The sequence below is a fragment of the Muntiacus reevesi genome, chromosome 5 (assembly GCF_963930625.1).
Source record: "Muntiacus reevesi chromosome 5, mMunRee1.1, whole genome shotgun sequence".
Lineage (NCBI taxonomy): Eukaryota > Metazoa > Chordata > Mammalia > Artiodactyla > Cervidae > Muntiacus > Muntiacus reevesi.
The window spans coordinates 18,640,064-18,668,005 of record NC_089253.1 but is presented as its reverse complement, the minus strand read 5'-3'; the positions used below and the strand labels follow the sequence as shown (position 1 = coordinate 18,668,005).

At 38.1% G+C, this 27,942-nt stretch overlaps 1 protein-coding gene across 1 annotated transcript in view; it reads right to left on the bottom strand.

Moving 5' to 3' along the window:
* The window catches only part of LOC136169204 (glycerophosphodiester phosphodiesterase domain-containing protein 4-like), a 108,951-nt gene that overhangs the window by 34,704 nt on the left and 46,305 nt on the right, over positions 1 to 27,942 (bottom strand). The window contains exons 11-12 of the mRNA XM_065937018.1: positions 8,086 to 8,307; positions 5,574 to 5,728 (exon numbers count right to left, since the gene is read on the bottom strand). Coding sequence (XP_065793090.1) covers positions 5,574 to 5,728; positions 8,086 to 8,307 — 377 coding nt within the window. The remainder of the gene's footprint in view (positions 1 to 5,573; positions 5,729 to 8,085; positions 8,308 to 27,942) is intronic.

Sequence of the window (27,942 nt, the reverse complement as noted above, 5' to 3'; positions counted from 1 at the left end):
GAATAGAGAGCATACATAGAAAAAATGTCATGATGGCAATGTAAATACAATTACATTAGTAAACTAAATATTAACTGACCAATGATTCCCATTAAAAGATTATCCTCACAAATATAAAAACAATAACCAGTAATATTATGCTTATGAGAGATGTAATTTAAATACTGGGAATTCCCTGGTGATCCAGGACTTAGAGGACTCTGGGCACTCAAGCTGAGGGACTAGGTTCAGTCCTTGGTTCAGGAAATAACGTCCCACAAGCTGCATGATAAAAGAACAAAATAAACAAATAAATTAAAATACGCAAAGGAGCTGAAAGAAGGACAAAAACTAACACTAATGATAAGCCAGCATGGTAATATTAATAGAAGCAACCACTAGACAATTATAACCACCGACAATGAGCATTTCATAAAGAAAGGATGAATTCAGCTAGAAGACCTAGCAATTTGAAATGTAAATGAACCTAATAAAAGTGTTTATAATATAAGAAGCCAAACAACCCTGCCAATAACAAGAAAACAACAATAAACAGAACTGAAGGGAGAAATACACAATTATAGTTGGAGATATTAACACTCCCTTCTCCATAATTGATAGATGAGGCATATAGAGCCCTTAATTTCTCTTTGACTGAAGAGGCTGCACCCAGAAGAAAGAAGGCAGAAGACATGGTCTAACCTTCTTGTCGACATGATAGCTACGTCTTTTCTGAATAGAATAATAATATTTGCTAGGAATAGAGACCTTTATGCATAGAACATGTTCCAAAGAAGGATGAATAATCCTTTAAGAAGGATGAATAATCCTGGTTGAATATTTCTTTATTACATATTTTGTAAATAAATATTGAATGTGAATTTATGAGGCATGAGTCCCTGGATAAGGTCATATAAGTTTATACAACCGTCTGGGAGTACTTAATGGAGATGTTTGATAAATCAAATGCTTCCCTTCTAAGTGAAACAACTACAAAAACTAACTTGGAGGCCTTATATATTATTGTGAGCCATAGAGTGTCTAATAAAGGAATATACCTGCAAAGCTGAAATCAATGTCTCTGATCTCTTCTTGGTTTGTCTAAGCCTATTGATAGCCTCCTTTATGTCTAAAATTGATAATAAAGTTTCATAGTAACTTCTCTGATATATGTGAGTTTAACAGGCATCCTAATGCTTTGGGTTAACTCAATAGTAAAAGGTGGGGGGGAATTAAGTATAAAATGTTTCAAAAGACTGTCAGCCAATTTGAACTAATTGATATTTATAGAATACCACATCCAACAGTGCAAGCACATCATTTTTAGATGGACATGAGAGGTTCGCGAAGATGAAGAATATAGTGAGCTATAAGTTTACATACATTTAATATACTGAAATCATACAGAGTGTTCTCAGGTCACAATGAATTTAAATCAGAAGTCATAACACTAAGGGTAGATACAAAATCCTCAAAGTTTTAAAAAGTTAGCAACACACTTCTGATTCACCATAGATAATATACATGCTGTTCTTTTGAAACATCCCACCCTCACCTTCTCCCACGGAGTTCATAACTCAATGGCTGATTCGTGTCAATGTATGACAAAACCCACTGAAATGTTGTGAAGTAATTGGCCTCCAACTAATAAAATAAAATTTAAAAAAAAAAAAAAAAAGTTAGCAACACACTTCTAAACAATACATGAATCAAGTGGGAAACAAGAAAATTTTTAGAAGTCTGTTCTGTACTTCTGTGTCTCTTTTTCTGTTTTGCATATAGGGTTATCGTTACCATCTTTCTAAATTCCATATATATGTGTTAGTATGCTGTAATGGTCTTTATCTTTCTGGCTTACTTCACTCTGAAGGTGAGGGTGGGATGTTTCAAAAGAACAGCAAGTATATTATCTATGGTGAAACAGATCACCAGCCCAGGTGGGATGCATGAGACAAGTGCTCGGGCCTGGTGCACTGGGAAGACCCAGAGGAATCGGGTGGAGAGGGAGGTGGGAGGGGGGACTGGGATGGGGAATATGTGTAACTCTATGGCTGATTCATATCAACGTATGACAAAACCCACTGAAATGTTGTGAAGTAATTAGCCTCCAACTAATAAAAAAAATTAAAAAATAAATAAATAAATAAAATTTAAAAAAAGAAAATTTTTAAATAATTTAAATTAGATTATTAGACAATATGTCAAAATTATTTGTGGAATGCAACTAAACCAAGGTTTAAAGCAATGAGAAATTTAAAGCATTAAATGTTTATGTTAGAAAAGAACATTCAGAACCACTCATCTAATTTTCTACCTAAAGAACCTAACAAAAGAAGGGTGAAAGTAGACCTAAAGGAAATAGAAGAAAAAATTAAGATAACGACAGTCAATGAAAAAGGAAAGCAGATGTGCAACAGAATAAAGCTAACAAAGCAAACATTTGGTGTTTCAAAATGGTTAGTAAAATTTATAACACCTTAGCAAGATTGACCGAGAAAATAAAAATTTCCAGTCCAAAATATACTGGAACTAGAGGTGATAGTTGGACAACATTCTGAGTGTACTAAATGTCACTGAACTGTTTACTTTAGAATGCTTAACCTTATATGAATTTAACCTCACTAAATTAGTTTTTAAAAATAAACAAAATTTAAAGCACTTCAAAATTTTGACATCATAAATCATAGCACATCTTTGCCTCCACATAATTTTGGTGAAAGTAATGTATTCAAAGCATTCTCAGCAAAATGTCAGTGTCATAATATCTTATGATATTTATCAGTGGTCTGATAAAATGAGCAATGACCATAGAGAATGTATTGGAAATGTGACCATAATAACAAGTATTCTGGTCATAAACAGTATAAAGATGACTTAAGGTACAATTCCTTAATTTCTTAAAATTTAGTTGTTCTTGAGGGGAATAACCTGGAATAAAGTTTGGCTCACAAATTATCAAGATCAACCTTGTAATATAGGTATATGGGAAAAAATCCTTGTTCTTACTAGAATATACGGTTTCCTTAAGAAAAAAGGATGGTCCCTTGTTTATGTTGAATTTTCACATAAAACTAGCGTGGTGCACTGTACATATTGCTACTCAGTATATATATGCTGTGTCAAACCAAACTGCTTGATTTTCCAATAGAATTCTGTACATGATCCTTCTTAATTCTGATACTAGTTGAAACTATGCCCATATAATAATGCCAAAGAGTAACTGAAGACTTACCAGTGAAAGAATTTGGACTCTGGAGTCTATGAGCCTACATTTAAATCTCAGTGTAGTGCCTTACTAAACACCTATACTAACTTTGGTAAGTTGACTAACATCTCTGAACTTTTCATCTTTAGAGACAAGTTTTCTCATTTGCAAAATAGGGATGATGGTAATTTTTAGGGCACGGTATGTAAGAATTGCAATGATAAAACACCAAGTAACATCTCTGCTGTTTGCATATTTGCCCAGCATTTTGCTCTGTACATATATGAATTATCTCACTTAATATTTTAACCATTCCATCAAGTATCTGTAATCCTTAATTTATAAATGCAAACTGGTGGTTAGAAACTTGTCCAAGTCATAAGTGTAACCATCACCTGGCTGACCGGGTAGGCCAGAAATAGAAAATGAGTCTGTGGTGTACCAACCACTTCACACACACACACACACACACACACACACACACAGACACACACAAACCCTCAATAAATGGAGATATTATAATTAATTTCAACTACTAGAGTAATCTCAATCATGATTATGAAAGAAGGAAATCATCTTAGAGCCATTTCCAATTTGAAAATAAGGGAAATACAAATACAGGCAAAATAGAGTAAGTTGGGCAAAGAAAAATCTTCTGGTGAGAAATAAGAGAGAAAACATATACAATTTTCTAATGCTAAAATAAAAAAAGACATTTTTTTATGATCAATTCCACTATGGCTAGAAAGGCAGGAAAAACAGGAAAAAGAAAAAAGGTGGATCAAACAGCCTAGTTCAAGCCATGAAATACAGAAAGGTATTAAGGGGAATTTCACTACCCCAAGGAGATTTTGGATATACATCTATAACTATATACACATCTATATCTGTATCTGGAATCAAGATAGCCTGGAGAAATATCCATAACCTCAGATATACAGATGGCACCATCCTTATGGCAGAGAGTGAAGAGGAACTAAAGAGTCTCTTGATGAAAGTGAAAGAGAAGAGTGAAAATATTGGCTTAAAACTCAACATTCAAAAAATGAAGATCATGGCATCTGGTCCCATCACTTCATGGCAAATAGATGGGGAAACAATGGAAACAGTGATAGACTTTATTTTCTTGGGTTCTAAAATCACTGAGGATGGTGACTGAAGCCATGAAATTAAAGATGCTTGTTCCTTGGAAGAAAAGCCATGACAAACCTAGACAGTGTACTAAAAAGCAGAGACAGCACTTTGCTGACAAAGGTCCGTCTAGTCAAAGCTATGGTTTTTCCTGTAGTCATGTATGGATGCAAGAGTTGGACCACAAAGAAGACTGAGTGCTGAAGAATTGATGCTTTGGAACTGTGGTGCTGGAAAAGACTCTTGAGAGTCCCTTGGACTGCAAGGAGATCAAACCAGTCAATCCTAAAGGAAATCAGTCCTGAATATTCACTGGAAAGAGTGATGCTGAAGCTGAAGTTCCAGTACTTTGGCCACCTGATCTGAAGAGCCAAATCACTGGAAAAGACCCTGATGCTGGGAAAGATTGAAGGCAGGAGGAGAAGGGGACAACAGAGGATGAGATGGTTGAATGGCATCACTGACTCAATGGACATGAGTCTGAACGAGCTTCAGGAGATGCTGAAGGACAAGGAAGCCTGGTGTGCTGCAGTCCACAGGGTTGCAAAAAGTCAGACATGACTGACTGAGCAACTGAACAACACCAACAATATCTATATCTATAAATTTAGCTACATTTATCTCTCAAAGGAAACTTGATCTCTGATGAATTTAGAACTATCTGAAAAAAATACCTTAAAATCTAACAGAAAGGGTATATGGATTAATGTAAACAGTGATTAATAAATTTTAAAATGTTATTTTACTCCCAGGTACTTTTAATTCTGAAAATGTACCTCTAATAATAATAAATGTAATGATTAATAATTTTTCTTTCTTCTCATACTTGGCTGTCTCAAATATTTTTAAACAATGATTTAGCTATGTTATTAATTATTACTATAAGAGATCTGGATATTGGGGTCACAAAGCCATTTATAAGGTACTAGATTCTGGAAGAGGAAATCAATAACTTTTTGAGTTCTGACTTTTCAATACTTACATTGTGTAAAAAGAAAAACACCAAGAATACACAAAAGTGAGTTGACTGGAGGACAGGAGAAGGGGCCGTAGACTATGTCCCAATAACAGAGTCTACCCTTTGATAAAAGTTTTAGGGCAGATAGGGAGGAAAGGATAACAAAAGGAAATTTGGGAATTCCACAAAGATGGCCAAACCCAGAAATCCTGAGATGGGAGGGGGAACCTAAATAACTTGGCTAGGATGCAGATTTTGTGCAAGAAAGGCAATACATGCCAAAAGGGGTTAAACACTTACCTCAAGCCATTGTGGAACAACCGCTTATAGTCAACATTTATTCTAGTGATATTTTCTTTTCTAAGTTCTTCAATGGTGAATAACCGGCCAATGTGCTGAAAACCAGGAGCTTTGCTCCTGACATACCTCCTATCAGAACCTGGTAACCAAAAAATCTGCAAGGAGAAACAGGAAGACTTTCAGTGGAAAATCAGCTGCGTTGGTACAAACAGCCCCATGTAGAATGGGAGGAGTCCCATTCCAGCATGGGTAACAGTGTATAGGGAGCAGAGATTCTAGCCTTTGATGAACGAGTCAACCTGCCCTAATGTTGTCCAGTGAACTCTTAAAATGGGGCTGTCACCAGTTTTGTTCTGGAGCTGAGTTTTCCCAGTTAACATAACAGGACCAAAGGTGAATTGTGTCACCACACTAGCTAAAGTGGATGAGGAGTTTGTAGGTGTGGATAAAGAATCAGGATCATAAACATCTCCTCTGGCTGATAATGCTATAAATCATTTTTGAGCAGAGTCATTTTCTGCCAACAGGAGATGCTATTGTGACTCATCTGTGCAAAGAGTTCTATTTGCAAAAAAAAAACATATTTGTTTCTCTCATAGCATTCCTCCACATTCTGAAAATTAAAGATATTTGGAATGACTGACTGACAAAATGCAGAGCATTCTGGAAAACAGGATGAATGAATCTCTGTTCAAGTAAGAACTTTCTATATCATAAATGAAAGCTGGTATTCAAAGCCATAGTGCTCCATATTCAGGCCCTTCTCTAATAGATGTACGTTGGCGATGATGCAGCTCACCTCATATAGCCATTACATAAATTCCCTTTTTCTTCATTTGGCTTGGAACAGCAAACAGCCTCAATGTTTTCCCCACTGATATAAATTTAACTGGCTCATTCTTAGATTGGCACATGTATTGGGTTGACCAAAATTCGTGTTTTCTTTTTTTCCCTGTAAGATGGCTGTAGCAGCACTGAGCTGTCTTTAACTTCATTTTAAACAATGTTCTTATATTGCATTGTAATAGCTGGCACTCATTAGTGAGCATTTAAAAAAGCATAAATTTGGAGAATTTTTGTGTAGCCATTTTAATATTGAAGATTGAAGAAAAAGTCACATTTTTCACATATTATGCTTTATCATTTCACGAAAGGTAAAAACACAACTGAAATGCAAAAAAAAAAAAAAAAAGATTTGTGCCATGTATGGAGAAGGTGCTGTGACTGACGGAATATGTTTAAAGTGATTTGTGGAAGTTTCATGCTGGAGATTTCTCGCTAGATGATCCTCCATGATCATAAAGACCAGTTGAAGTTGAGAGCGTCCAAATAAAGTGTAGAAAATAATTTTTACCACCGAGGTTATGTTAATTGCTTTGATGTTTGCATTCCACATAAATTAAGCAAAAAAACAAAAACAAAAACAAAAAAACTTCCTGAAGGTATTTTTGCATGAGATTCTTTACTTAAACATATTGAAAATGTTATCTATTAAAACATATTGTGATGGGTGATGAAAAGCAGATTCTGTACAATAATGTGGAATTGAAGAACCCATGGGGCCAGCAAAACGAATCACCACTAAACACACCAAAGTCTGTGTTCATCCAAAGAAGGTGATGATGTATCGGGTGGGACTGGAAGGGTGTTCTCTATCATGAGCTCTGTCCAGAACACCAAATGATTAATTATTCAAGTACTGTTCCCAATTAGATCACTGAAAGCAGCACTCAACGACAAGCAACCAGAATTAGTCAACAGAAAACGAAAAATCTCTCAGCAGGATAAAGCAAAACCACCTATTTTCTTGATGACCAGGTAAAAACTGCCACAGCTTAGGCAGGAAGTTCTGATTCATCTGTCATATTCAGCAGACACTGCATCTTTGGATTTCCATTTCTTTTGGTCTTTATAAAATTCTCTTAATGGAAAAAATTTCAATTCCCCAAAAAACTGTAAATGGCACCTCAAACAGTTCTTTCCCCAAAAAATAAGCTATGGGGAGATGAAATTATGAAGTTGCCTGAAAAATAGCAGAAGATAAGACCTCCCAGGTGGCACAATGGTAAAGAATCCATCTGCCAGTGCAGGAGTTGCAGGAGACATGGGTTTAACCTCTGGGTTGGAAAGAATCCTTGTAGCAGTAAACGGCAACCCACTCTAGTACATGAACAGAGGAACCAGGCAGGTTATACTCCATAGGGCTGCAGATAATTGGACACAATTGAGCACACACCTTTACCTTATATTATGTGAAACAAAACAGTGAGTACATTGTTCAATAAACTTCTTGGTGAAAATGAAAAATGTGTCTTCTTTTTACTTAAAAACTGAAGGAATTTTTGGTCAACCCTGTAGCTAGCTATATAAGCAGCCAATTCCATTTCTCTAGGAGTAGAATTGTTTAAGCATTCCAGGGAAGAACTACAAGGTTCATCAGGTTCAAATGCTATGCTCCTGAAACAAGTAACCCACTTCCCAACCTTTAGCATAAATACTGAGATAGACATACCTGATGTTGCTCAATCTTAGAGTCAAGTATCACGCTTACTACAAGGTGGATATACGATGATCTGGCAGGATGTGATCGTGGAGGAGAATTAAGATCAAATATAACCAACTTTTTTTCCTTCCGTGCAAGTTCCAATAACTCAGATAGTTTTGGAATCTTCTGATTTCTTGCTCTTTCCTTATCAGCCTCTGATAAGGGCTTCATACGAAAAAATGGTTTGATCTAAAAATAAGTACATCAGAGAAATAATTGGCTCCTATCAAAAGTATTTTCCAATTCTCATGCTTTTAGCCCCACAGCAGCCCTATCTCTGTACTAATCCATTACCATTCAACCCATCAGGTTTTCTGAAGTACTGGTCCTTAGACAACAGTTGCCAAGAAGAGAAATAAAATATAATCTCCATAACTAGTGATGGTATTTGCAATGATAAAGGAAATACAATAATGTGGAATTAAAGAGACCAAGTGGCCAGCAAAATGAATCTCCATTAAGCATATCAAAGGCTGGTCTGCATTCAAAAAAAGTGATGGTGTGTATGGTGGGATTCTAAGGGAGTTCTTTATTATGAGGTCCTTCCAGAAAACCAAGTGAATAATTCTGCAAGCACTGCTCCCAATTAGACCAACTGAAAGCAGCAATCAGCAACAAGCCCGTCACAATATGTTTTTTAAAAAAGGAAAAGCAACAAGTCAAAATGGTCATCTAAGGAGGCCTTACAAATAGCTGAGAAAAGAAGAGAAGTGAAAGGCAAAGGAGAAAATGAAAGATATACCCATCTGAATTCGGCATTCCAAAAAATAGTAAGGATAGATAAGAAAGTCTTACGTGAACAATGCAAAGAAATAAAGGAAAACAATAGAATGGGAAAGACTAATGTTCTCTTCAAGAAAAGTGGAGATACTGAGGAAACATTTCACACTAAGATTGGGCACAATAAAGGACAGAAATGAAGTGGACCTAACAGAAGCAGAAGATACTAAGAAGAGGTGGCAAGAATACTCAAAAGAACTGTACAAAAAAGGTCTTCATGACCCAGATAACCACAGTGGTGTGGTCACTCACCTGGGCCAGATATTCTGGAGTGTGAAGTCAAGTAGGCCTTAGGAAGCATTACTGTGAACCAAGCTAATGGAGGTGATGGAATTCCAGCTGAGCTACTTCAAATTCTAAAAGATGATGTTGTTAAAGTGCTGCACTCAATATGCCAGCAAATTTGGAAAATTCAGAGTGGCCACAAGACTAGAAAAGGTCAGTTTTTATTCTAATCCCAAAAAGGACAAAGCCAAAAAATGCTCAAACTACTGCACAATTGCACTCATTTCACATGCTAGCAAGGTAAAGTTCAAAATTCTCCAAGCAAGGCTTCAACAGTACGTGAACCACCTTCGCGAATTACAGGCTGGGTTTAGAAAAGGCAGAGGCAGATTCATGTTGATATTTGGCAGAAAACAACAAAATTCTGTAAAGCAATTATCCTTCAATTAAAATAAATAAAACAACTTTTAAAAAAAGAAAATGCAGAGGAACTATAGATCAAATGGCCAACATCCACTGGATCATAGAAAAGCAACAGAATTCCAGAAAACCATCTACTTCTGGTTCATTGGCTATGCTAAAGCCTTTGACTGTGTGGATCACAACAAACTGTGGAAAATTCTGAAAGAGATGGGAATACAAAACCATCATACCTACCTCCTGAGAAACCTGTATGCAGGTCAAGGAGCAATATTTAGAACTGGACATGGAACAACGGACTGGTTCCAAATTGGGAAAGGAGAACATCAAGGTTGTATATTGTCACCCTGCTTATTTAATTGATATATAGAGTATATCATGAGAAATGCCAGGCTGGATGAATCACAAGCTGGAATCAAATTGCCAGGAGAAATATCAACAGCCTCAGCTATGCACATGATACCACCCAATGGCAGAAAGCAAAGAGGAATTAAAGACCTCCTGATGAAGGTGAAAGAGGAGAATGAAAAAGCTGGCTTAAAACTCAACATTCAAAAAATCTAACATCATGGCATCTGGTCCCGTCACTTTATGGCAAATAGATGGGGAAACAATGGAAACAGTGAGAGACTATTTTCTTGGGCTTCAAAACCACTGTGGATGGTGACTGCAACCATGAAATTAAAAGATGCTTGCTCTTTAGAAGAAAAGTCATGACAAACTTACAAGGAGTATTCAAAATCAGAGACATCACTTTGGCAATAAAGGTCCATCTAGTCAAAGCTATGGTTTTTCCAGTAGTCATGGATGCCAGAGTTGGATCATAAAGAAGGCTGAGTGCCAAAGAATTGATGCTTTCAAACTGTGGAGCTGGAAAAGACCCTTGAGAGTCCCTTGGACTGCAAGGAGATCAAACCAGTCAATCTTAAAAGAAATCAGCCCTGAATACTCACTAGAAGAACTGATACTGAAATTGAAGATACATTACTTTGGCCACCAGATGCAAAGAGCTGACTCATTGGAATAGACCCAAATGCTGGGAAAAATTAAGAACAGGAGGAGAAGGGAATGACAGAGGATGAGATGGTTGGATGGCATCATAGGTCAATGGACATGAGATTGAAATAACTCCGGGGGACAGTGAAGGACAGGGAAGCTTGATGTGCTACAGTCCATGGGGTCACAAAGATTCAGACATGAATGAACAACTGAGAAACAACAATTCTATACAATTCTATAACTAGAACCTGCTGTATTTGCATTGAAGGGTATCCTTAATCTTCTCTAGACCTCCCTTTCCAACCCTGTTTTAAAACTTAAGGTGATAAAATTAATATTTTCTTTCATTGGTTACCCACAATTTCTCTTACTGCTTTAGTTATTTGTAGTGAAAAAAAAAAAAAAGACTTCAGCATCAGACTGAATTGGACTCAATCCCCACTCTATCACTTCTTTAACTTCCTTGGTGTGTGTGTGTGTGTGTGTGTGTGTGTGTGTGTGTGTGTGTGTGTGTGTGTGTGTGTGTGTGTGCGCGCGCGCGCGCGCACACACGCAGGCAAAATGTGCCCTCTGTCATGTTCAACTCTTTGCAACCCCATGGAGTGTAGCCCAATCTGCCTGGCTCCTCTGTCTATGGGATTTTCTTGGAAAAAATACTGGAGTGGATTGCCATTTCCTTCTCTAAGGGATATTCCTTGCCATATTCAACTGTTAAAATCCTTTCCTCTCTTTGCAAAGTTTAGCTCAAATGATACCTCCTTCATGAAGACATCCTCAAATATTTCTGAACTAAAGAGAGCTTGGTGACATTCAACTCCAACGGTTCATTTTTAAGCCTCTTTAATACTGTTCTCTATCCTTGTTTGTATACGTCTTACACCAAATTCAATTTCTGGATTCATACGCTCTTGCTTTGTAACCTTGATAAAATTACTTACATTCTCAAAGTCTCTATGATCCAAACTATAAGATGAGGAAAGGGAGGAATAATCTACATAATTCTCAGAGTTATTTTGTTTATTGAATATAATAAAATATTTTCTAGGCCTAGGAGAATGTCTTGTACACAGAATATTGTGCAATTCACAATAGTTCCCTCACTCTACTGTTTCTACTGACAGCAACTTTCTCGCAGCAGGAACTGTCACTTTCTTGTATATTATACAGCATTTCATCTTACATCTCAGTCCATATATATGTTGCCTGTATTAAATTTAGTAGATGGCTACTTTTACCATCTTAACCAATTTTAGATCACTTGTTGGTGACGCTGGTGAGAGAAGGCTATCTCTCAGAGGAATGAAAGAGTAGCTACCTCACATTTTCTCAAGACTAAAGTATGCTCTCTTTGTCTCCACACAATTTTTTTTCCACACTTATTCCACTGTTTGTATTTGTTCCCATTCCTATTCATAAAAAACAGAAACCAAAAAGACCTTCAGTGATCTCAAAATATCTATTCAACAGTCATCTTTGCTGAACTTGTGCATCTTCATGATCTTCCAGATAACCATAAATCTTTTCTCTTTAAAAGTACTCAAAGCAGGAGGCCAAGGTGTAAATCTATCAACAAGTTAACACACATCAAAGACTCATTGTTTAAGGTCTATTCCTTGATCTAAGAGTAACACTTTTTATTTTTGCCTCAGGGGAAAAAAATTCAGTCTTGGCCACATTAGTCATCTACTCACAGCCTGTACAATGAGACTTTAGAGGAAAGGTTTTAGCAGATCGTCATACTATACAGAATGCTCTGACTAAAGTCCTTAGACAAGGGCCTCTTTCACAGAAGACAGACCAGTCTATGGAATTCACATAATCCATCATTGATGTGTAGCATCTGACTCCCAATTCTGAAAAGAAACACTAGATCGACTTAGGTTTTGAGCTTCATGATGGCAAACTGGTAGTACCCATTAAGCTCAAATGGGTATTTCTTCAAATCTTCCAGGATACAACTCACCACAGTAGGGAGAAATTGACTACAATATTTTTTTTTGACTGTGCAGGGTCTTTGTTGCTGTGTGTGGGCTTCCTCTAGTTGGGGCGAGTGGAGGCTACTCTCTGGTTGCACAGCACAGGCTTCTCATTGCAGTGGCTTCCATTGCTGTGGAGTACGGGATCTAGGGCATGCAGGCTTCCAGCTATGGTACATGGGCTTATTTGCCATGCAGCATGTAAATTCTTCCCAGACAACAGATTAAACACATGTACCCTGAATTGGCTGGCGGATTCTTAACTACTGGGCCACTGGGTAAGTCCAAAGTCACTATGCTGCTACTGCTGCTAAATCGCGTCAGTCGTGTCCGACTCTGTGTGACCCCATAGACGGCAGCCCAACAGGCTCCCCCGTCCCTGGGATTCTCCAGGCAAGAACACTGGAGTGGGTTGCCATTTCCTTCTCCAATGCATGAAAATGAAAAGTGAAAGTGAAGTCGCTCAGTCGTGTCCGACTCTTCGAGACCCCATGGACTGCAGCCTACCAGGCTCCTCCATCCATGGGATTTTCCAGGCAAGAGTACTGGAGTGGGTCACCAGTGCCTTCTCCGAAAGTCACTATAGTATGAAATAAAAACCGATGGGGTAGCGTTCTAAGACATCAAAAGATATGAGCAGTTCTTCCCTAATCTATAACCAGCATAATCCTAGAAAAACTATAAAGGCCAGACATGAATTGGAAACTTGCGCCAAAGGATCCTTTGAGGATCTCCAAACAAATTTTATTCAATTTCTTCCCTCTGTGGGTTATGAATTTCTGCCAGTAATTATGTGCTTATTTGGGTTATTATATATTTGTGTTCTTTACCTGAGCCATTCTAACCTAGCTATTTAGTGAGAGGTGAAAACATTTTATTGGGAATTTTACTTTAAATTAGGTAAAGATTTGCTCCCTACTAAAATAATTTCCTGTCCTTAAACACACAATACTCTTGAAAAGTGGGAAGAATGCATGACATGTAAAAAACTGCAATCAGCCAAACTGTCAGATGCTCTTGACATTTCATACCCTCAAGGACCACTCATTCTCTCTTCGACTTTGTGTTCTTTCCCATCAGGTAATCCTAGATTTGCTGTTATTGTTATCCAGTCTCTAAGTTGTGTTGACTCTTTGCGACCCCCTGGACTGCAGCACGCAAGATTCCCCTGTCCTTCACTATCCAAGAATCCTAGATTATCTTCTGTCAGCTAATCACTTGCAGGCCTACATTTCAGAAATATCTCTACACTAGCTTTAAAACTTTCTAGCTATAATTTACCAAGGCTCTATTAGGCAATATAGGGATTAGGCAATATAGCTCACTCCTATAATTAACAGAATGGCTCTTCTCCTTGCCAACCACCTCATCAGTGAAATCCAGTGTATAGAAAACAACTCATAGAAGGACTGCCGTTGGAATATCACTGGAAAGGACCATAAGACATTTCTCCAAAGAAGACATACAAATGGCTACAAACACATGAAAAGATGCTCAGCATCACTCATTAACAGAGAAATGCAAATCAAAACCTCAATGTGGTACCATTACACACCAGTCAGAATGGCTGCTATCCAAAAGTCTACAAGCAATAAATGCTGGAGAGGGTGCGGAGAAAAGGGAACCCTCTTACACTGTTGGTGGAATTGCAAACTAATACAACCACTATGGAGAACAGCGTGGAGATTCCTTAAAAAACTGGAAATAGAACTGCCATATGACCCAGCAATCCCACTCCTGGGCACACACACCGAGAAAACCAGATCTGAAAGAGACACGTGTACCCCAATGTACATCACAGCACTGTTTATAATAGCCAGGACATGGAAGCAACCTAGATGCCCACCAGCAGACAAATGGATAAGGAAGCTATGGTACATATACACTATGGAATATTACTCAGCCATTAAAAGGAATTCATTTGAATCAGTTCTAATGAGATGGATAAAATTGGAGCCCATTATACAGAGTGAAGTAAGCCAGAAAGAGAAACACCAATACAGTATACTAATGCATATATATGGAACTTAAAAAGATGGTAATGATAAACCTATATGCAAAACAGAAAAAGAGACACAGATGTACAGAACAGACTTTTAGACTCTGTAGGAGAAGGCGAGGGTGGGATGTTCAGAGAGAACAGCATTGAAACAAGTATACTATCAAGAGTGAAACAGATCACCAGCCCAGGTTGGATGCATGAGACAAGTGCTCAGGACTGGTGCACTGGGAAGACCCAGAGGGATGGGATGGAGAGGGAGGCGGGAGTGGGGATCAGGATGGGGAACACACATGTAAATCCATGGCTGATTCATGTCAATGTATGGCAAAAACCACTACAATACTGTAAAGTAATTAGCCTCCAACTAATAAAAATAAATGGACAAAAAAAAAGAAAAAGAAAGGACCATATCAAATACATCGAATACTCTTTTAACTCAATAGAGCCAATAAAGCAGAAAGAATTGATCCCTGGATACACATTTCCCAAGCAAAATCACAATACCCATCTGACAACAATTGGAAAGTCATATCCATTAGCGATTATAAACCCAGGTTTCCCAGATAAGCACAGAAGTCAACAGTTCAGTTCAGTTGCTCAGTTGTGTCTGACTCTTTGTGACCCTGTGGACTGCAGCACACCAGGCTTCCCTGTCCATCACCAAATCCCGGAGCCTGCTCCAACTCATGTCCATTGAGTCAGTGATGCCATCCAACCATCCCATCCTCTGTTGTCCCCTTCTCCTCCCGCCTTCAATCTTTCCCAGCATCAGGGTCTTTTCCAGTGAGTCAGTTCTTCAGATCAGGTGGCCAAAGTATTGGAGCTTCAGCTTCAGCATCAGTCCTTCCAATAAATATTCAGGGTTGGTTTACTTTACAATTGACAGGTTTGATCTCCTTGCAGTCCAAGGGACTCTCAAGAGTCTTCTCCAACACCACAGTTCAAAAACATCAATTCTTCAGAATTCAGCTTTCTTTACAGTTCAATTCTCACATCCATACATGACTGCTGGAAAAAGCATAGCTTTGACCAGACAGACCTTGGTCAATAATGTCTCTGCTTTTTAATTTGCAGTCTAGGTTGGTCATAACTTTTCTTCCAAGGAGTAGTGTCTTTTAATTTCATGACTGCAGGCACCATCTGTAGTGATTTTGAAGCCCAAAAAATAGTCTGTCACTGTTTCCCTTGTTTCCCCATCATTTGTCATGAAGTGATAGGACTGGATGCCGTGATCTTCGTTTTTTGAACGTTGAGTTTTAAGCCAGCTTTTTCACTCTCCTCTTTCACTTTCATCAAAGGTTCCTCTGTTCCTCTTTGCTTTCTGCAATAAGGGTGGTGTCATCTGCATATCTGAGGTTACTGGTATTTCTCCCAGCAATCTTGATTCCAGCTTGTGTTTCATCCAGCCTGGCATTTTGCAAGATGTACTCTGCATATAAGTTAAATGAGCAGGGTGACAATATACAGTCTTGATGTACTTCTTTCCCAATTTGGAACCAGTCCATTGTTCCATGTCCAGTTTTAACTGTTGCTTCTTTACCTGCATACAGATTTCTCAGGAGGCAGGTCAGGTGGTCTGGTATTCCCACATCTTTAAGAGTTTTCCACAGTTTGCTGTGATCCACACAGTCAAAGGCTTTACCATAGTCAATAAAGCAGATGTTTTTTTGGAACTCTCTTACTTGCCATCTCCAAGGAATGTTGGCAATTTGATCTCTGGTTTTTCTGCCTTTTCTAAATCCCACTTGAACATCTGGAAGTTCTCGGTTCACATACTGTTGAAGCCTTGCTTGGAGAATTTTGAGCATTACTTTGCTAGCATATGAGATGAGTGCAATTGTGTGGTAGTTTGAACATTCTTTGGCATTACCTTTCTTTGGGATTGGAATGAAAACTGACCTTTTCCAGTCCTGTGGCCACTGCTGAGTTTTCCAGATTTGCTGGCAAATTGAATGCAGGACTTTTAACAGCTTCATGTAATAGCTAAATGAACAGAAGTCAACAGCTGCCCCAACATCCTTGGCACAAGCAAACAGTTGCATGAAGTAGCACAGCTTTCATCAAATAGCCTTGGGAAAAGATTCTCCTGTTAAATACCAGACTCTCCTTTGAATGCTTCCATTCCTCATCTTTCTGGCCATACTTTCTTTTATTGGTTTAAGCTTATACACTTTTAAAGAATTTGTTTAGGCTGCATGGGGGCTATTCTCTAGTTGCAGTGCACAAGTTTCTCATTGTGATGGCCTCACTTGTGTAGAGCACGGGCTTTAGGACATGCGGGCTTTAGTAGTTACAGCACGTGGGTTCAGTAATCGTGCCGCATGGGTTTGGTTGCCCCACAACATGAGGAATCTTTCCAGGCCAGGGATCAAACCCATTTCCTCTGCATCAGCAGGTGGATTCTTAACCACTGGACCATCAGGGAAGTCCTAAGGTTATACACTTTTGATTTCACCTATCATATTTCTCTTACTAAAAATAATAATCTGTTTAACTCTAAGGTTTTCTACATAATCATCACTATAACTGTAATTAAGTTTCTCCAAGATGTTACTAGTTAGACAATTTGAAATTTTATTAATAATTATTTTCATGTATGTATTTAATGATTATTTAATGATTATTTCAAGTATATAATGATTATTTCATTTTGGTACTACTCTTCCTGTAATACCTAAATGAAAAGAAACATCCCTGACCTAGAAGAAGATAAAATATACTTTTGGTGTAATAGTTGAATGTTTGTCATGACAATTCTCAAAGGAAACATACTCAAAGTTTACCAAAGTTGATAGTATTTTTCTTGTATAACTCCTGTGTTCTTTAAATATGTGGCAATCAGGCTTTTTGATGGTAACACAGGGCAGGGTTAGATAGACTCTGGGCCTGTTAACACCTCTCCAACTGCAGGACTCTCCAAACCCTCGGTAAACCATATCTGCTTAATAAGCATATGAAGGAATAACATATTTCCTAGGAAACAGCCTTCTAAGGATATGGATCCCACCACCAGGAACTGAATAATCTGAGGTGATTTTAAAAATGTGTCTTTCACTTTGTTTGATGTGATAAATGACATAACCCAAGCCTTAGGTGTACAACATAACAGTTTAAATTCCTTAGCCTGAGAGCTTCTGTGCTTATTTGCCTAGTATTTTCTGACTTTTTGTGACCCCATGGTGTGTAACCCGCCAGGCTCCTCTGTCGATGGGAATTCTCTAGGGAAGAATACTGGAGTGGGTTGCCCTCTCCTCCAGGGGCTCTTCCCAACTTAGGGATCAAACCCAGGTCTCCTGCATTGCAGGTAGATTCTTTACCAGCTAAGCTACTAGGGAAGCCCTTAGCCTGAGTAGTTATCAAAAATAGTGAAGCCCTGAGCTTATTTTTGTTAGCGCCACTGTTAACACTTCACGTTGTACCAGATTAAAGATCAACTGTGGCTTGATTAGGGAAGGGTTTATTAAATGCAGTCTAAAGGACTTGCATTGCCTTCGTTTTGTGGCAGTGGATGCTACTTGCAATGCAGTGTTTCAGGAAATTTAACTTAAAAGTGCCATTAACTGTACATTTTCAATGACACTGACAGAGAAGAAAGGAGTGTAAGATTTACTTACTAAGTCCTGGTTACTAGATAATCATTCATTCAGCAAGCATACTCTGCGTGTTCCTAAAACTCAAATCATGTTATCAAAATATTCAATTTAGTAAGGGAGATAAGACACAGAGACAAATAAAACATAAGTTTCATGACAGCGGTCACTGAAAATTATTTTGGACTCTTCTTAGAATTGGACTATGGTAACAGTAAGATGGTCTGGTCTGGTATTCCCTTCTCTAAGAGTTTTCCACTGTTTGTCATGATCCACACAATTAAAGCCTCCACTGTAAGGGAGATCAACCCTGAATATTCACTGGAAGGACTGGTGCTGAAGCTGAAGCTCTAGTTTTGGTCATGTGATGCAAACAGGTAACTTATTAGAGAAGTCCCTGATGCTGGGAAAAACTGAGAGGAGAAGGAGCAAAGGGCCTCAGAGGATGAGATGACTGGACAGATCACTGATGCAATGAACATGAACTTGGGCAAACTCCGGGAGATGGTGAGGGGGACAGGGAGGCCTGGTGTGCTGCAGTCCATAGGCTGCAAAGGGTCAGACACGACTGTGCAACTGAACCACAACAACAGTAAGATGCAATTTGCAAAAAAAAGAAAGAAAGAAACACCAAATGCACTATTTAATTTTAACACAGCATATATTAAAAATGAGAAAACCAAAGCTTAAAAGATAATCACAAGTACAATTTTTAACTAACAGGTAAACTGGAAGTGACATGTCCAGTCATTGAGCTCAACAGTGACTGAAAATTTTCAGTCATTATTACTTCATATATTTCTTCCGTTCCTTTCCCTCATTCTTCTCCATTTGGTTTACTTATTACATATATGTTATATCTTTTGTGACTGTCCCACAATTCTTGGCTATTCTGACTTGTCCTTTTTGTTCACTTTCCTCTTTGCATTTCAGTTTAGGAAGTTTCTAGACATCTTCAACAGCACTGATTTCTTCCTAATCCTTGAAGAGGATGAGCCCATCAGAGGCATTCTTCATATCTATTAAATATGTTTGACTTGGAAGCTTTTCATTTGATTCTTTCTTAGAGCTTCCATCTCTCTGCTTACATTGCCTATCTTTTCTTGCACGTTGTCTACTTTCTTCATTAGAGCCCTTAATATATTAATCGTGGTTATTTTATATTTGCTGATATATCCAAACTCTGTATTATATCTGAATCTGGTAGTGATGCTTGCTTTGTCTCTTCATACTGTGCTTATTCTTATTCTTTAGAATATTTTAGAATTTTTCGTTGGAAGATGGACATGGTGTAATAGATAAAAGAAACTGAGATAACTGTGCTTTTACTGTGAGCTTTTATGTGAATCTACTAAGACCTGAATTATGTTTAATGTTTGCGGTAGCTATAGGTACCATAGGATATAGTTTCCTTGTTTTAGTTTATGTCCTACCCTATTTCTGTGATTTCTTTAAGAACTCCTTCTTAAACACAGTCTGTGTTGCAGATCTCAGTCATAAGCCACTTTTATTATACTGAAGCCCTGTTCATGTACTGGTAAGGTATCAGGAGAGGAAAGCATTCTATAATCTTATAATTAAATCTTAATTTTTTCAGTGGGTTTGAGTCTTTGAGCTATGACTCAGAAGCATTTCTTTAAAAAAAAAAAAAAAAGAAGCATTTCTTAGCATTTTATCTCCACCCATACATGAGACAAAAAAGCTAGAAGGAAATGGGATTGGTTAATTGCTCTTCTGGCATATTAAATAAGGTTATGCTAAAGTGGTCATGTATGGATGTGAGAACTGGACTGTGAAGAAAGCTGAGCACTGAAGAATTGATGCTTTTGAACTGTGGTGTTGGAGAAGACTCTTGAGAGTCCCTTGGACTGCAAGGAGAGCCAACCAATCCATCCTAAAGGAGATCAGTCCTGGGTGTTCATTGGAAGGACTGATACTGAAGCTGAAACTCCAACACTTTGGCCACCTGATGCAAGAAACTGACTCATTAGAAAAGACCCTGATGCTGGGAAAGATTGAAGGCAGGAGGAGAAGGAGACAACAGAGGATGAGATGGTTGGATGACATCACTGACTCAATGGACATGAGTTTGAGTAAACTCCAGGAGTTTGTGATGGACAGGGAGGCCTGGCGTGCTGCGGTTCATGGGGTCGCAAAGAGTCGGACTCAACTGAGTGACTGAACTGACTGAAAGTGGTTCCCCTTGGAATCACTTTGTAATGGAGAACATGATGTATTGACAAAAATAAGCAAATGGGATCTAATTGTACTTAAAAGTTTTTGCACAAAGAAGGAAATTCTAAGCAAGGTGAAATTACAACCCTCAGAATGGGAGAAAATAATAGCAAACAAAACAACTGGCAAAGAATCAATCTCCAAATAAACAAGCAGTTCATGCAGCTCACTACTAGAAAAATAAACAACCTAATCAAAAAGTGGGCAAAAGACCTAACAGACATTTCTCCAGAGAAGACATACAGATGGCTAACAAACACATGAAAAGATGCTCAACATCACTTATTATTATAGAAATGCAAATCAAAATCGCAATGAAGTATCATCTCATGCAAGTCAGAATGGCCATCATCAAAATGTCTACAGACAATAAATGCTGGATAGGGTACGGAGAAAAGGGAACTCTCTTAAACTGTTGGTAGGAAGGCAAACTGATACAACCACTCTGGAGGAGAGTATGGAGATTCCTTAAAAAACTAGAAATAAAACCACCACAGGACCCAGAAAACCCACTACTGAGCATATACCCTGAGGAAACCATATCCTTGTGTTTAATGCAGCACTATTTACAATAGCTAGGACATGGAAGCAACTTAGATGTCCATCGGCAGATGAATGGGTAAGGAAGTTATGCTGCGTGGGTGCTAAGTCGCTTCAGTCATGTCCATCTCTGTGCAAGACTATGGACTGCAGCTTGCCAGGCTCCTCTGTCCATGGGATTTTCCAGGCAAGAATGCTAGAGTGGGTTGCCATTCCCTCCTCCAGGGGATCTTCCTGACCCAGGGATTGAGCCTACATCTATTATATCTAGCCCGCATTGGCAGGTGGGTTGTTTACCTCTGGCACCACCTGGGAACACAAGGCAGTTGTGGCACATATGCACAAGGGAATATTACTAAGCTATAAAAAGAAACACATTTGAGTCAGTTCTAATGAGGTGGATGTACCCTGAGCCTATTATACCGAGTCAAGTAAGTCAGAAAGAGAACAATAAATGTCATATATTAACACACACATATGGAATCTAGAAAGATGGTACCAACATTCCTACATGTAGGACAGCAAAGGAGGCACAGACATAAAGAACAGTCTTTTGGACTCAGTGGAAGAAGGAGAAGGTGGGATGATTTGAGGTAATACCATTGAGACATACATTACCGTATGTGAACAGTCAGTGGGAGTTTGATGTATAACACGGGGTACACAAAGCTGGTGCTCTGTGACAACCTGGAGGGCTGGGGTGGGGAAGGAGGTGGGAGAGGGATTCAGGATGGAAGGGACACATGTTTGCCTACAGCTGATTCATACTGATATATGGCAAAAACCATCATAATATTGTAAAGTAATTATTCTGCAATTTAAAAAAAATTTTTTTAAGAGGTACTTTCTCCTCCTCCAGCCCAAAACAGGAGAGGGTTTTTGTTTGCTTTTCCTCACTCTTAACTATAAGAACCTGATGGAGTTCCTGGAAGGAAAGGCCATAAAATATGGGGGCCTGTATAAAACTAGGCCTGCAAGAGTTTTTAAGTCTCAAGATAGTCCACACTCAGCTTCCAGTAATTATTCAAAATGACCTCCTATGTAAACTACTTGTACCTGCTGCTGGCTCCAGGGGCTTCTACTTCTGGAAACTTGATTTTGGTTGTGATTCTCTACTCATCTGTCTCTCCAGATTTCAGAGGGCTGCTTTGCCTTGTGACTTCATTTCTCAGATAGATCTAAGAGTCATTTATTTTCAAGTTGGCTTTTTGCTCTTGTTTTAAGGATAGGATTGACAACTTTCAAGCTCTTTGTATGTCAAAGTGGAAACCAGAAGTCCTCTCTGACTAGATTAAGGTTTTGGGGGTTTGCTTTTTCTGTAAATATTGACCTTGTATTCATGTCCAAACTAAACTCAGTTCTTAGATATTGTTAATAGATTCCCAGGGATTTTATACAATCAGGTCCTCTGCAAACAGAAATAGTTTTATTTCTTCCTTTCCAACACCTATGCCTATTTACTCCCTATTGTACTGGTAAGGACTCAATATAATGTTGAATTGATGGGTAAGACAACCTCTCTTTTTCCAAGTCTTATGGAAAATGTATTAATTCAGTCTTTCACCATTAGTATAATGACAGCTATAAGTATATAATAGATTACCTCTAACAAGTTAAAAAAGTTTCTATTTTTAATCTACACAGTTTTTTTTTAAAGAACAGAGTTGAATTTTATCAAATGATCCTTCTGCATGTATTGAGATTATATGACTTTCTTCTTTGTGTATGTTAACATGATAAAAAAAATCATTCATTTTTAAACTGTAAACACCAACTTTGTATTCTCATGAAAAACAAAAAACCCTTTTATCAATATATGTTCTGCTTTTTACATATTGTTGGATTTTTTGAGGCTATTTCTATCTATATTCGTGATGGGTATCAGTCTTTAGATTTCTTAAAATGCCTTTTTACAGATTTGCTATCAGAGAAATACTGGGTTCATCTAATTTACACAGGGAATTATCCTCTCTTGCTGGATTTTCTAGAAGATACTTATGGAATCAGTATAATTTTTTCTTGTATACATCATAGAATTCACCAGTGAGCACAAATGCACATGGAATTTTCTGTTGGAAGTTTTTACATTACAAACTCAGTTTCTTTAATAGATATATAACACTGTTTAGGTTATATATTTCTTATGGAGCTTTTCAAAAGATAAAAATTTGTATTTTAAGGCAGGAAAAGAAAATTTAAGGATAAAATGCTCTTTCTCTGTCCTTTGGGCCTTCTTCTCCCCACCCCACTCCTTTAACATACAATGTGCCTCTGCCTTGTACATCAACCAGATCTCCTCAAAGGTGGGAAAGCCTGCTCAGCTGTAAAGATCATTTATTGCTTTTCTTCTGATGCTACCAATGTAACTTCTTAAAAGATTAGTTTTCATTCTCAACTCTGTAAGTGTTCACAGTGACTTGCTACTCACTTTATATGTGCTTATCTGGACTATTTATCTTTGGGGAATATTATGTAAAATGTCAGCATGTCATTTTGATATATGATGATTTGTCTCATAAACATATATGATTGTGTCTTCAACATCAATCACTGCAACAGTTCTCAGATCTTCTGAGAGTCTGTCTCCCGGGTTTGGCTCAAATAAAATCTTCAGTTTGGCTCAAATAAAATTCTTTTTTTTTCTCTTGATTGTTAATTGAATTTTCATGATACAGAGAACTGTTCCATTTCATCTAAACTAGCAGATTTATGTGCATAGTGTTGTTCCTAGACTATAGTACGCAAAGGGCTCTCCAGGAATATAAAGACCTGATTTAGAGAGTTTGCCAAATTTGTTACTTAAATACAACAACCATGCCCAATTTCATAACTGGATTAACAACTGGTTCTGTTAGATCTGAAATGTAATATTTTGTTATTGAGCCAATGTGAGCCAACTCCACTGTTCACTTCCATTTTACCGTTGTTAATGACTAGAGGGTCTGTACTAAAGCACATTCTTTCCTTCCCAATGTTGGAAATTTGTGTGTTTCCTCTTTTTTGTCTTGGTCAGTTGACCAGATGTTTATCAATTTTATTGGTCTCTTTGAAGAATAAGCTTTTGTTTCATTGAGGTTTACTTTTTCTCTGTTCCCATTTCACCGAATCGTGCTGTTTATTCTTTTTTCTCTTCTGCTTACTACAAGTTAAATTTGACCCTCTTTTTCTAGCTTATCAAAGAGGAAGCTTAGATTTTTTTATTGATATTCTTCTTTCCTAATATAAACAGATAATCCCAGGAGTTTTTCTCTAATCACTGCCATAGTTGCATTCCACCAATTTTTAAATATTTATTTTTGGCTGTGCTGCGTCTTCATTGCTCAATGCACAGGCCTTCTCTAATTGCAGCAGAGGGGGGCTACTCTTCTTTGCAGTGCACGAGCTTCTCATTGCAACAGCTTTCCATTGTCAAGCACAGGCTCTAGGCATGCAGGCTTCAGTAGCTGCGGCATATGGGCTCAGCAGTTATGGCAAATGTGGCTTAGCTGCTCCAGGGCATGTGGGATCTTCTCAGAACAGGGATCAAACCTGGGTTCCCTGCACTGGTAACTAGAACACCAGGGGAGTCCCAATGTTGTATTTTCTTGCATTCAATTAAAAATATATCTAATTTTCTCTGAGATTTCCCACTTTCTCTATGGGTTATTTAGTCTCTGTGTGTCAGTTTTCATTCCAATCCCAAAGAAAGGCAATCCCAAAGAATGTTCAAACTACCGCACAATTACATTCATCTCACACGCTAATAAAGTAATGCTCAAAATTCTCCAAGCCAGGCTTCAGCAACACGTGAACTGTGAACTTCCAGATGTTCAAGCTGGTTTTAGAAAAGCCAGAGGAACCAGAGATCAAATTGCCAACATCCGCTGTATCATTGAAAATGCAAGAGAGTTCCAGAAAAACATCTATTTCTGCTTTATTGACTATGCCAAAGCCTTTGACTGTATGGATCACAATAAACTGTGGAAAATTCTGAAAGAGATGGGAATACCAGACCACCTGACCTGCCCTTGAGAAACCTATATGCAGGTCAGGAAGCAACAGTTAGAACTGGACATGGAACAACAGACTGGTTCCAAATAGGAAAAGGAGAACATCAAGGCTATATATTATCACCCTGCTAATTTAACTTATATGCAGAGTACATCATGAGAAACGCTGGGCTGGAAGAAGTACAAGCTGGAATCAAGATGCCGGAAGAAATATCAATAACCTCAGCTATGCAGATGACACCACCCTTATGGCAGAAAGTGAATAAGAACTAAAGAGCCTCTTGATGAAAGTGAAAGAGGAGAGTGAAAAGGTTGGCTTAAAGCTCAACATTCAGAAAACTAAGATCATGGCATCTGGTCCCATCACTTCATGGGAAATAGATGGGGAAACTGGAAACAGTGTCAGACTTTATTTTTCTGGGCTCCAAAATCACTGCAGATGGTGATTTCAGTCATGAAATTAAAAGACACTTACTCCTAGGAAGGAAAGTTATGACCAAACTAGACAGCATATTAAAAAGCAGAGACACTACTTTGCCAACAAAGGTCCATCCAGTCAAGGCTATGGTTTTTCCAGTGGTCATGTATGGATGTGAGAGTTGGATTGTGAAGAAAGCTGAGCACCGAAGAATTGATGCTTTTGAACTGTGGTGTTGGAGAAGACTCTTGAGAGTCCCTTGCACTGCAAGGAGAGCCAACCAGTCCATCCTAAAGGAGATCAGTCCTGGGTGTTCATTGGAAGGACTGATGCTGAAACTGAAACTGCAATGCTTTGGCCACCTCATGCGAAGAGCTGACTCATTGGGAAAGACCCTGATGCTGGGAGGGACTGAGGGCAGGAGGAGAAGGGGATGACAGAGGATGAGATGGTTGGATGGCATCACCGACTTGATGGACATGAATTTGAGTAAACTCCGGGAGTTGGTGATGGACAGGGAGGCCTGGCATGCTGCGGTTCATGGGGTCACAAAGAGTCGGACATGACTGAGCGACTGAACTGAACTGTGTGTTTTAATTTGGGGAATTTTTCAATTCTTAAAAAAGACCAAACCCAAATTCTGGAGCTTAAGAACTCAACAAATACAATGAAGAATGCATGAGAAAGTCTTTGAAATAGAACAAATCAAATGAAAGAATAAATGACCTGGAAGAAGAGAATCTACAAATGTTTCGGATGGAAGAGGAGAGAGAATTAAGATTTTTTAAAAAGTGAAGAAATATTATCACATTCATTAGGACAGCCAAAATACAGATAATGTGTGTACCAAAATGAGAGAAGGACAAGGTGACCCAGCATTTACGTAAAGAAGTAACAGCTGGGGACTTCCCAAACCTGGGCAAAAACAGACAAATCCAGGTCTTTGTCTTTGGACAAATCCAGGTACAAATCCAGATACAAATCCACAAAGCTAACAGATCACCTCATCTCAGTGTAAAACGACCTTCTCCAAGACACATTATAATCAAGGTGTCAGGGTCAGTGATAAATAAAGGAAACTGGGGCGGGGAGAAGGGGAATTAAGTATTGCCCAAAGGAACCCCCCATTAGATTACCAGCCACAACTCAATAGGCCAGAAAAGAGTGCAATGACATACTGAAAGTATTGAAAGATTTAAAAATGCTTGCCCAGAACACTCTAACAAAGTTATTCTTTAGATATGAAGGAGAAACCCAGGCTTTCCCAGACAAACAATGCTGAAAGAGTTCTTCACCACTAAATCTGCCTTACAAGAAATGTTGACAGGAGCTCTTCCACCTGAAATGAGAAGATAAAAGTATACACAGTTCTCAGTTAAGGGAGAAAACTGTAACTCAAGTTTAGAATAGAGTGGTAAACACTAAACATAAAGATGAAAGGAAAGAGCTTTGAAAATAACTATAGCTACCACAATGTAGCAACAAACTCACAGAATAAAGAGACAGAATTTCTACAGTAAAAATATAAAAAGGGAGGACAGCAAGTTAAGATAAATTGCTATCAACAGGAAAAGAACTATTCAAACTACAAGAAAGATTTTCTATTCAAACCTCATAGTACTCAGAAAACAAAAATCTAGAGTACAGACAGCAAACATAAAGAGGAAAACTGAGCAAATAACCATGGAAAATCACCAATTAAAAAGACAGAAACACAAGAAAAAAGAATAGAGATATGAAATAATCAAAAAACAGAAGATAAATTCACAGTAGTATATTCTTACATATCAACAATCATCTGAGATGTAAATGGATTGAACTCACCAAATCAAAAGGCACAGAGTGGTGGGGTGGATCAAAAATCAAGACTGAACTGCATGGTGTCTTCAGGACACTTGTTTCAGTTCTAAAGATACATACAGACTCAAAATGAAACAACTGAAGATGATATTCCAAGCGAATGGTAAATAAAAGAAAGCAGGTATAGTCATACTTATGCCCCAAAAAATAAATCTCAAGGCAAAATAATAACAAGGTATAAAAAGCCATGATGTAATGATAAAAGGGTAAAAACATCAAGAAGGCATAACATAATAAATATTGGGGTGGCCAAAAGGTTCATTGGTCTTTTCCCATAAGATGGCTCTCGAAGCAATTAGCTGTCTTTAACTTCATTCGAAACAATTTTCTTAGGTTCTATTGTGACTGCTGTCATATCAGTGTGCATTTTTTTAAAAACTTATCAAAATTGGTGAATTTTTGTGTAGCTATTTTATTTTTAATCCATCATAATAACTTTTAAAAATTGTGCTGTGCCACATATCAGCATGAATCAGCCATAGGTATTACATATGTCCCCTCCCTCATGAACCTCCCCCTCCCACCTTCCACCCCATCCCATCCCTCTATGCTGTTACAGAGCACCAGATCTGAGCTCCCTGCATCATACAGAAATTGTGTAGCTATTTTAATATGGAAGATGGAATCAAAAAAGCAAAATTTTCAGCATGTTATACTTTTATTATTTCAAGAAAGGCAAAAGCACAACTGAAACACACCCAAAAAAGTGTGCAGTGCATTGGAGAAGGTGCTGTGACTGATGGAACATGTCAAAAGTGGTATGTGAAATTTAGTGCTGGAGATTTCTCAC